The sequence below is a fragment of the Solanum stenotomum genome, chromosome 10 (genome assembly GCF_019186545.1).
Source record: "Solanum stenotomum isolate F172 chromosome 10, ASM1918654v1, whole genome shotgun sequence".
Classification (NCBI taxonomy): domain Eukaryota; kingdom Viridiplantae; phylum Streptophyta; class Magnoliopsida; order Solanales; family Solanaceae; genus Solanum; species Solanum stenotomum.
In genome coordinates, this window is record NC_064291.1 from 41,471,328 (window position 1) to 41,483,584 (window position 12,257).

At 36.8% G+C, this 12,257-nt stretch overlaps 1 protein-coding gene across 2 annotated transcripts in view; it reads left to right on the top strand.

Moving 5' to 3' along the window:
- LOC125842528 (endoribonuclease Dicer homolog 3a) overlaps positions 1-12,257 on the top strand; it is a 384,270-nt gene that overhangs the window by 349,030 nt on the left and 22,983 nt on the right. For both annotated transcript variants that reach the window (XM_049521831.1, XM_049521829.1), the window contains 5 exons: positions 61-195; positions 305-374; positions 8,318-8,382; positions 8,495-8,626; positions 10,431-10,583. In XM_049521831.1, the coding sequence (XP_049377788.1) occupies positions 61-195; positions 305-374; positions 8,318-8,382; positions 8,495-8,626; positions 10,431-10,583 (555 nt within the window). The remainder of the gene's footprint in view (positions 1-60; positions 196-304; positions 375-8,317; positions 8,383-8,494; positions 8,627-10,430; positions 10,584-12,257) is intronic.

The following is a 12,257-nucleotide window of genomic DNA, read 5'->3' on the forward strand; positions in this document are numbered from 1 at the left end:
TGCTTTTTAAAGTAATTTATGGATGGGTTTTAAATATTAATTGGTATGCATTTACTATAGGTTTTGGTTATGACACCCCAAATTTTCTTGGATGCACTGAGAAAGGGTTACATAAAATTTGATACAGTGTGCTTTCTGATACTAGACGAGTGCCATCGCGCCAGTGGTAACCATCCCTATTCTAGGATTATGAAGGTAAGCCTCACTTCTTTCATGTGACTTTTCCTTATTTCTCTTCTCAAACTTCTCATCTTATTGTCATCCTGTTGGACATGCTCCGGTGCACTCTCTATAATCAACAAAGGAATTCTATCATCTATCCAGAAAAAGATCGAAGATTTTTGGGATGACTGCTTCCCCTGTTATTAGAAAAGGTAATTTTTGGCCTTCCTCGTGCTCTGCCTACTTCTCTTTTCCCAAATCACTCACACATCAATAAATAAATAACTAAAACATGGATAAAGGTGTTTCAAGGCAAAATAAATTCTATAATGCTTATGATGAAAAGGGTAATGTAACCCCCCTCTCCCCAATCATTTCTTCTTTCCTGCGATCTAGACCTGTGGAATTCAGTGTTTTCTTTAATTATCAATGTGTCACATGATGGTTCTAGTGACAAATATTTATGTTTCTGGTGACTGGAGTTATCTGAAAAGATATAGAAGAGATCTTTGTTCTTCCTTTGCTCACCATTTTCTAGTTTGATACTCCCTCCGTTTCAAAAAGAATGGCCTCATTTCTTTATAGTCTGTTTAAAAAAGAATGACCCCCCCTTTTTTTTTTTTGGCAACACTTTAACTTCAACTTTCCACATGGCATGTTTAAGATCACAAGATTAAAGGGCATTTTGGTACATTTGACATAACTTTAATTTAGAACCACAAGATTAAAAAGCTTTCTTTCTTTTCTTAAACTCCGTTCCAAGTCAAACTAGGACATTCTTTTTGAAACGGAGGGAGTACAATTTTTCTTATGTGTATCAATGTAAATGTTGCAGAAGTGAAATTAGATGCTTGAGATCCCTATTTTATTTTGTCCAAGTGCAGTAGAGTGGAAGAGTTTTGCTGTTCTTAACCACTTCTTACATGCCATAGGCCCATAGCTCTTGCTACTTTGCCATCTATTCGTTCTTCACTTTCCCATTAGTTTTTGCGTTTTTACTGTGTCTTTTATTGTTAGAATAGGAGTAGGATCAAGAATAATATATATAATCCTACCTGGAAAAAGATTGTAATGTAGTGTCTTAGTTGGAAAAGGAGTCTAATGTAGTGTCTATAAATAGGGTCTCAATGTAACAATGTAGAGATACAATTCAATAATATTCTTCTCCAATATTTCTCACATTCATTATAGAAGAATTCGTTGCCTTTCCTCTGCCATCTGTTGATAAATTCTTTGTTTTACTAAAGTACTATATTTATTCTCTTATTTTTGTTTTTTCTTCCATGAAAAATCAAAAGAAAAATTGCCTACTGAAATTATACACATGTCTGCACGTGTGCATACTTGCATCAACTTGTAGTGGGATGTAGTCAGTTCTCAATTTTATTGAGGAGCTGACCGAAGATCTTGTTGGTGGTTGCTTCTGTTTGTTATATTTACATTGAATTAGAAAATTTCTTATTATTTAAGCTAATAAAAGAAACCCTTGAATCACTTGGTATATATACCGGAGTCTTTGACTTCCACTAAGTTATTCTCTGAGCTTGCTTGAGCCACGTTTTCTATCAAACTTTGTGAGGTTCTTCAGGATGTATTCCTCTTCAAAGGATTGGACTCCTAACGTTTTGTCCAAAGCCTGTGATGAGTGTGTATAAAAGGTCTTATTTACTTACATGATTGATGTGATATATTTTCTTCATAGATAAATAATTATTGTTGTTTGTCTAATCTACTTATCCTTGATTACATTTATCAAAGTTTATGATTTGTCTGCATGATACCTGTAAAAATGTATGTGTTTTTTTGGATAAACTAATTTAAACATGTAAAGATAAATGATAAACCTGTATGTCATATATAATAGACACGATGTAAAATATCTAATGTCATACCATAGTTTAACTAATAGTAAAATATTTTGTGAAGTAGGTAATGTTGCATGCTAATTCCTACATGATATTCCATTTGTAACAAGTACACAGGTATAATTTGCAATCATTTAACTTTTCACAGTAAATATTATAAGAATGAAAAGAGAATAGTGACATCAGACATCAAGACTCGTGGGGATGTCATTTTGAATTAGTGAATTTGGTGAGAAGTACGATACATCTTGAAAAAGGTTGCATCTACTAAGACAAAGTACTTATGTGTAGTAGGATCATAACAGTTGTTATCCTTTTGGGACGAGAGTACCCAAAAAGATATATTTGATGGACTTTGTTGAAGTTTGTCATTTTTGGTTCAAGATCTTGGACATATTAAGTATACCCAAACATTCATGGAGATAGAGGAAACCAAGGTTGATCCTGATAAAATATAGAGTAAGGACTCTTGCGTTAATAGAAGAAGACATGTGATTGACTAGCTAACAAACTGTGAGAATGACATCAGCCAAAGGCGAAGCTCAACATGAGCGTTAATCATTAATGTTCGAGAAGTCTCGATCACATGCCTATTTTATGTTCAGCAACTCCATGTTGATGAGGAGTATATGCACAAGATGATATAGGTAGAGTATCTTGTGGAGGCATAAGGGAAGAGATAGGTGAAGAAAAATATTCTTGTGGATTGTCACTGGTTAGTTTCGTTATAGAAACACTAGGTTGGTTACAAATTTCAACACAAAAGACTTAAAAGATAGAAAACAACTCAATTCTATTTTATTTTTTTGATAACCGTGGTGTCTGGGCTAGCTTGCGCGCACCTAGTGCGCTAAGAATATTCGTTATCAAAAGCGACAATATTGAAAATCTGAAGTAGATTGACACGGCTTGGATCCCATATATCTGAATGGACAATAATGGAGATACAACACTATTGTCAATTTATTTCAAAAAAGAGTTGTGAGTGTTTCCCAAGCTGACATGATTTATACTCTAATGAAGACAAACGAGAAAGACCGTTGGATGTCCTCAACAATTATGAGGAATATCATGAGAGGTAGCATAACTAAAAGTGATAGGTGTGTTCTGATTGGATAATTGCTACAAGCTGTGTGACTTATGCCATATTCTAATCATCTATTTGGCATTCCTCGTCCTACACTAAAATAGAGTAATCCAAAAAGGTAACAACATAATTAAGGTTTACGGTCAGTTTAATATGGTTATAAGATTATGTGGACATTCTAGCACAAAAGAACTGAGGTTAAAGACAATTAATGATAGGGTGGGCTCCATTTATCACTTTTACTATTGTTTTGGATTCATTAGTTTTATACAATCTTATTAGAATAAGATTAAGTTTATACAATTCTATTAGAGTAGGAATAAGAATAGAAATAGAAATAAGAATACTAAATAGTATCCTACTTGGTAAATGATTGTATTGTAGTGTCTATAAATAGGGTCTCAATCTAATAATGTAGAAACGACAACAATTCAATAATATTCTTCACTTATATTTCTCACTGGTATCAGAGCCTCTACGATCTTGGTAAACAATCAAAGAGCTTCCACTGTCGGCGGGCGGCTATTATCCATATATGCCGCCCGTCCGGCTAATGATTATGTTAGCAAAAGTTGGGTCACCGTGTATCTTTCTGGTGACTATTTTCTCATATCTAATTTGTGTAGCACCGTGCCATCATTCCGGTGACTACTTTCTTATATCTAATTTGTGTAGCACTGTGCCATCATTTCGGTGACTACTTTTTCATATTTAATTTGTGTAGCACCGTGTGATCTTTCCGGTGATTACTTTTTCATATCTGGTTTGCGTAGCACTGCGCCATCTTTCTGGTGACTACTTTTCATATTTAATTTGTGTAACACCTTTCCATCCTTCCGGTGACTACCTTTTTTTGCATATCTGATTTGCGTAGCACCGTGCATCTCTTCGGACTACTTTTCATAGTTAATTTGTGTAGTATCGTGGATTTTTTCCGAAGTATTTTCTCATATTTGAGTTGCATAGCATCATGTGTCTTTTCAGTGACTCCTCAGATTTGATTTGCATAGTTCCATTCGTCTTTCCGGTGAGGAGGTAGGGTTGTGCCATCATTCCAACCCTACCCGTATATTTTTTCTTTTTCAGTAGGGTCGTGCCATCATTCCGACCCTACCCATATTATTTCTCATTTTCAATGGGGTTGTTCCATCAATTCGAACTATCTTATATAATTTCTATTTTCTAGTTGGGTCTTGACATCATTCCGACCCTACCCATATAATTTTATTTCATAGATTGTAACCACTTTTAACCATCAAATCTAATACTCCGGCATATGAGCATGTTCCAACCAATTTTTCGATGACTTGTTTAATATCGACTCGTCTATTGATTCCAACATGATCCATATACTTTACACTAGATTTTGAGCACTTACAACGGTTGCTGCATTATGAAGAAGTCTATATGGAGTAACCACCTAATTTTGTTGCTCAGGGGGAATTTAGTAGCCTTGTATATTGATTACGTAAGTCACTCTATGGTTTGAAATAGTCTTTGCAAGCTTGGTTTGGGAAGTTCCAACACTGTAATTTTATCACTCTGTGTTTTATCGGCATTATGTGTCAAATTCAGTATTTCATGAGAAGACCAAACACATTGAGATTGATTGTCAATTTTGTGAAGTCGGTTGATCAACTTGCACATATTTCACCAAGCCCCTCATTGGTCCTTCTGTTAATTACATTTGTAACAAGCTAGGTACATGAATTGTATGCACTAGCTTAAGGGGGAGTGTTAGAATAGGAATAGGTTTATACAATCCTATTAGAATAAGATTAAGTTTATACAATTCTATTAGAGTAGGAATAGGAATAGAAATAGAAATAGGAATACTAAATAGTATCCTACTTGGTAAAGGATTGTATTGTAGTGTCTATAAATAGGGTCTCAATGTAATAATGTAGAAACGACAACAATTCAATAATATTCTTCACTTATATTTCTCACAAGTTAGGGTGTAGAAGACACTGTAGAGGGTTTAATAGCATGAAAAAGATTTTAGTTACTAAAAATTTGCTTAGAAGCACTAGAATCAAGAAACCAACTACCAAAGGAAGAAGATTGTGTGACAGGCAAACAAGTTACATCAGGTCAGGCTGTGCAAGTGGATAATTGGTGTTTTGCAATTTGATACCGAAAATAGTCCTCATCATCAACTCTCGCGGGGATAAACTATTGAATGAAGAAAAGGACAAAGGCATTATGCAGGGAGAGTTAGAGCACTTTGTGAGACGATTAGATTTTGGGTATTACAAGTGTATAAAGGTTGGCGAGCTTAAAGGTGCTATTCGTAGGATGAGCAGGGGATGAGTGACAAGGTCCGATGGAGTTCTGGAAGAGCATAGGCAGTGCAGGCTTGGAGTGGCTTATTGGGGTTGTTAAATGTCATTTTTAGGACAACAAAGATGCTCGAAAAATGGAGGTAGAGTGATGATTTCATTGTATGCGAACAAAGATAATATTCAAAATTGCAACAACTATAGGGGTATCAAGCTGGTGAACCTCATTGTGAAAGTGTAGGAGAGGATGTTGGAGATGAGATTGAGAAGGGAAGTGTCTATTTTCGGGAACCATGTCAGATTCATGCCGGCATGATCTACCATAGAATCTATCCGCCTTGTGAGGAGACTGGTGGAGTAGTATGGGGGAGTGGAAGAGTGTTTTACGTATGGTGTTCATTGACCTAGAGAAGGCTTATGACCAAGTCACAAGGGAAGTTTTTTGGAGATGCTTCGAGGCTAGAGACTTGGAGCACTTGCCGGTCATAATGGGGTTGCACCAAGGATCAGTTCTTAGTTCGTTTCTTTTTGGATTGGCTAGTGGTTATAGATGAACTGACGCGACATATCCAAGGCAAGGTTCCATGGTGTATGTTATTTGAAGATGATATAGTGTTGATTGTCGAGCTCACGTCAGGGTTAACAATAGGGTGGAGATTTAGAGACGAGTCTAAAGGGTTTAGGCTGAGCAAAATTAAGACTAAATACTTAAGAGTGTTAAGTTCAGTGATGCTAAACATGAGGTCAGCGTGGAAGTGAGGCTTGATGCTAGTTTGCTTTGCTTTTTTGTGTTCACTCGCAGGGTTCTAGTTAGGTGAATTCTTTGCATCTATCAATCAAATGAATGCTAAAATTTTCTCACCAATGATTTGACTAAACAAAGGACTTGGTGATTAGTAGCTGGTTCAACAAGAGCAATTTGATCTTATTGGCTTGCTTGGGAATTGCTTCCACTGAAAGGCAAGAAAATGCGTCTCCAACAACATGACATGATCAACCAAATGTGGAGTCACCAAGGGTGGAATCGAATCTTTCAAAGAGCTCTCTATGAAGGGGAAGTAGAGAGTTTCGTCACAATGCTTTAGATATTGGGAACTTTTGGTGGTGCACAGATTACTGACAGGCTCAAGTGGAAACTTAACAGTAAAGAGGCCTTCTTAGTAAAATCAATGTACTGGCAGTTAAATCAAAGAGGTCCTGTACAGGAGAATTGGCCTTGGAAACAAGTCTGGAAAGTGAATATCCCTATGAAGGTGTCATTCTTTGTCTGGTTGGTGATTAGGAAAGCTTGCCTAACTCAAGATAAGTTACAAAGAAGAGGTCTTCAAATTTGTTCAAGATGTCTTTTGTGTGAACATGAGAGTGAAAACAATGAACACTTATTCCTACACTGTAGGACAACTATAAATCTGTGGCACATGTGCCTGCCTTTGTATTTTGGGAATAACTTGGTAATACCTAGTTCTACTTTGGAAATGCTGAACAATGGTGGAGTATTGGGAATAGAGGTGGGGAGGAGGACTGGTGGAAGATCATTCCTGCTTGCATTTGGTGGACAGTGTGGTAGGAAAGGACTGGTAGACATTTTTCAGACACTAGTAATTCTATCGAGAAAATTAGGATGAATTGTCTTAGCTTTTTCTTTTTTTGGTGTAAACAGAATATGTGGGAGGAAGTAGGAGAGTTTGTATATAAGGTTGGCAATATAAATTGTGTAGGGTTTTGGGCAGAGATTTAAGCACCTTTTTGATGCTTGTAAAGTTTCCAACTTAGCACCTTTTTCTGGGGTGGCTAAGTTTTCATTGCATATAATTGTTACTTGTCTAAAAAAGAAAGGTAAGAAAGTGCGCTCGAGCCAAAGGCCTCATGCTTGGTGATTCGGGAAGATTGAAGAGCAGTCCGAGTGTCACCCCAACAAACTAGACGCACGCATCAAGGCATTTTGCCAACGAGCGAAGGCGATCACTCAAGAAAGGTAGGCCGCCTTCCTACATCTGTGGGCCGGTAGGCCATACCTTGGGGGGTCGAGGGTTGCTATGTGTACTTTGCTCAGGTCATCGCTAAGAGAGGCTATTTTAAGTATCTATGGTCTTTAGTTCAGGGTCAGTGTCACCTTTCTTAAAAAAAAGAGATACAATGATTTTAAAAAGACTATCCGGGACCCATTGTCATTTAATTGGTTTAAGAGTTTCTTATTTAAGAGTTTCTTATACACATTTTAGAGCTTTTGTATTGACTTTTTCTTTCTCAAAATTACTCACTTTCTTTTCCGTTGCTATGCCTAACTAAGTTGCTTGAACTCGGTGTGGGTGTCCGATATGGGTGCGGATCTAGTGGTCGGATCCTCTATGACCTAAAGTTTAAGATTCAGGGATACGGATCCATGTCTGGATACGGGTGCGGGGATTTGGCAAAAAATATAGTTATAAAACCTAAATTATGAGATATTATGTAGAGAACTCGAGGAGAAAATAATGATCAAGAGGAGAATCTTGGAAGGAGATAAAAGGAAAGGGAGTGACAATAGAAATTTATATATACAAGGTTTTCCATTTTCATCAACTTCAATTAATATATAAAAGAAAAGTTTTGATTATAGAAATCATTAAATCTGTCCAAAATTTCTCCCTAATTTGGTCAAAGTATCCAAAATTGGTTGACCAACTAGGGTACGAATCCCACAGCCACAGCCACAGCCACAGTCACACCCACACCCACACCCACACTCACACCCATGTCGTGTCGACACGGGTGCGGCACCGAAAGTGAAGAGTCCGAGCAACTTAGATGCCTAAGCTTTGGTTAGTCATCCTTCCAACTTTATGCTAATACTTTTGATTTCAGTTGTCTTAGTTTATTCTAATGTGATATATATGGGTTTAGATCTTTTGTGGATTTACTAAGTATACCCACTCGATCAGGTGTTTCATCTTCAACAGATTGCGAGGAGCAAATATCAGAACTTGAAAGTCTTCTTGATTCCCAGGTGATCTTCTGGCGAACCCTGTCACTTTATTGCAGCTGGGTAAATGGTCTCTTAATTCTAGTTAGAGTAATGGTTCCTAATGTATCAGTATATTGTTTTTCTTCTTGTATAGGTATATACACTTGAGAACAGGGTGGAGCTGGATGAATTTGTTCCCTCTGCTAAGGAGACTTGCAAATTCTATGATCCAATAGTGTTTTCAAATACAGAATTAAAGGCAAAGTTGGAGTTTTCATGGTCAAAGGTAAAAGCCCATATGCAGATATCATATCAAATAGGACAGTGTAGGATATTGTTGTTAAATAACTGATATGCCCCTTACATTTTACTCTATCTCCATTTTGCTCTTAATGCTTATTTTTTTCTTTCATATCCCCAATTCTTTAGATTTTGAAATCAAGGGCAACCTCTTTTCATTGTTCACTATGAACAAAATATTATTTTGAGGGAGAAGTGAACGTTTAGAAATGGGAAAGAAAAATTGAGAGAATGTGTAAAGACAATTCTCTTACACCTAAAAGCATTTATGCACATTTTACAAAAATATATACATCCAATAGGAGACTTCACATGTTATTATATATGTACATTCTTAATAGCTAACTGCTCTTCTCAAGTTGGTGCATATAGATCGTATGTACCTAACCCGTTATATATATAATTAGTTCATGACCAACAAGGAACTTGGTGAATATTTTGCAAGTTTGTCATTTGACTAGGCAAACTTAGTGATAGTGTATCATGACAGTAATTTTTCTTTGGTAAAATGATAGTCAATTTCGACGTGCTTGGTCCTCTTATAAAACACAAGATCAATGCAACATGAAGCCCGACTCAGAACTTCAAGAAAATTTGACCAAAAAAGGGAACACCCAGTTTCTGTCTCAAAGGAAGGACTCACAAGCTGGAACAGAGCTGGAAAACCTGTTGGAACTCGCTGAAAAAATTGCCAGAAAACCTACCGAAAAATTGAAAGTTACCGGAACTTGAAGAAAATTGTATGGGTGAGCTTGAAATCTCCCGACGACCCTGATTGGAAAAAGGATTGATCGAAAAGGTGGCTGGTAACTGGCTCACGTGTCTGCCGCATGATGTAGATCTCGCCGGAGAAGATTGCTTCTGATGGCGTGTGGGAGCGCGTGCAAGGGTTTCTGTCTGTGGGGTTTTGTGGGTTATTGTTGCTAGGAGAGTGAGGGACCCCTTGGTGGTGTTGGTTTAGGTCCAATACTGACAACATGGAGTTGACACAAAACAACCCAAGAAAGTTGCCAAAATTTGACGCACAACGACTGTCTTGACTAAATTTTCTCCCCTGAAACACCCCACAAATGCTCTGTTGTCATTTTATGAATCTTGAGCCTAACTCAACTCAAAATCTAGCTCACGGGGTGAGGATTGCCAAAGATCATATAAAGAGACCAAATTATCCTCATCCTTCTGATGTGGGACTCAACAGTCACAAAAAAACAGGGAGCATTGTGGACACTTTACTTGACATGTTACGGTAAAAGGAAAGACAATGAAAAAAAAACATAAAGTTTTGCAAGTTGGGTTTAATTTTTGGGAAGTTGTCTGTAGGTTTTATCTTAACTTCTCTTGATGAGGTCTTATTGCAGACCTACTAGATGGTTTTGGGTGCTTGAAGTTTACTGAATGATAAGGGTCCTCAATATCTTGAAGTTTTCATGTGTTCCTTGCACAGTTCTTTCTATGCTTTCAGTAGGTTTGGATGGTAGTGTTTTCAAAACTTAAATGACATCTTGTTTTGTTGAACTCCAGGAATGTTAAGCTCAGGTCCATAAACTTCAAACTTCTGTCTTACTTTTTCTCTTCTCGTTTACCGGAGTGATGTAGTTGATGCCCTTGTTTATGTACTTAGATATTGGTAAAGCTTGCTTACTTAGTAATCTTGAGTGCTTTTCTGCATTATGTAGTACTTGTTGACACAGTTCCCCATATGAATAATATGCTTCTTTGGAACGTGACGTGATAGAATGTTTCTCTAAACTCAAGCCCTTGTACTTAATTCACCACATTTTCATGAACAGTTTGATGCTGCATTAGCTGAATTGAAACTGTCACTGCCAAGTCAGTACAAAGATATAGATGATATGTATAAGAAGCTTCGGAAGAGATTGTCCAATTGTTATGCAAAGATATTGTGTTGCCTTGAAAATCTAGGCATCATTTGTGCTTATGAGGTATGATTAAGGTTTCATGATCTATTATTTCTTTTCATTTCTTGGTAATTATATACAAAATAATTGAAGGGAAGGCGTGCAACTAGCTACACCTATGGTGAGATTACTTTCATTTTCTGTTTCTATTTACTGAAGCATACGCATTTATGTTACACACAAATATATATATGCATAATTATTCATACCTTTCACTTAGGCCTCTCTTACATGAAACAATGAGAAGCACTTTATTAGTCAGGGTTGGAATCCAACTAATATTAATTCATCTACGTGGCTCTTTGAATTGCATTATTTACAACTAAAAAAACTGGTGTACTTTTTTTTTTTTTGAGAAAGGTAACATTTACTTCTATATATCCACAGGTATACTACATCAAAGTGTAGTTCCCCTCCAAAAATTTATACTTACAACAGCCCTAAGATCTTCTAGTTACAGCCAGTCAATAACATTAGAAACATCTTCAGAATTTCCTATCACTACTTGCTTACACCAAAAATAATAAAGACCTAGGCAGTTTGGTGTACTTTTGGTTAGCTGGTTCTATCTATTTTGAAGCTTGAACTTGCAGATTGGATTGGTCTTTGTCCAACTGATCATCTTCTCTGCCTGACCTAAGAGAGGATGCCCATTTCATAAAATATGATCTTACTACCTGCTACTTTACTGGACACTGTGAGAAATAGAACATGCATCTATAATCAAGGCCACACAATTTGAATTCTCAATATCTATGTGATTGATTCTAACTATATACACTATCCTTAACACTCCCCCTTCAAGATGGTGATATAAGTTGTATGTACCAAGCTTATTACAAATGTAATTAATTCGAGAACCAGTAAGAGATTTGGTGAAATGTTTGCACACCGATCATTTGACTTCACGAATTTGTGAGAATGTCTCCTGAGAGTATCTTTACTCTCACAAAGTGACAATTGATCACTATGCTTAGTTTTCTCATCAAACACGCATCGATGCAATATGAAGAGCAACTTGATTATTACGCACAAGTTCAGTCTCGTTAATTTGTCCAAACTTCAATTCTTTAAGCATTGTTTTATCCAAAAAGTTGCCACATCCATCATTTGACTCTTTGCTTCTGCATTAGAACGTGCAACAACATTTTGTTTCTTGTGTTACCAAGACACCAGATTACCTCCAACGAGAATACAATATCTACAAGTAGACTGCCTATCAAAATGTGATCCTGTCTAATCTTCATCTGTGTATCCAATAGTTTTCTCATGGCTTCGATCCTCAAAGACTAATCCTTTCCCTGGGGATAGTTTTATGTATCTAAGAATACTTACTAATGCATCCTAATCCTATCACATTGGGAGTTCATAAACTGACTTACAACATCACCGAAAAAGTAATATCAAGTTGAGTCACTATAGGTAAATTAACTTACCAACCAGGAGGGGGGACTCCCCCCCTGATGCATTCCGGTCCATGGGGATGGTAGTGGGTCTACAATCTGTCATTCCTGTCTCTTCAAGAAAGTTTAGAGCATACTTACGTTGTGAGATGAAATTTTTTGATTTGGACTGAGCGATCTCATTGCCTAGGAAATACTCCACTATGCCTAAAGGCTTTGTTTGGAAGTGCTGAAAGAGATGTTGCTTCAACTTAACTATACAAGTCTGATCATTGTCTGTGATATTATCAACATA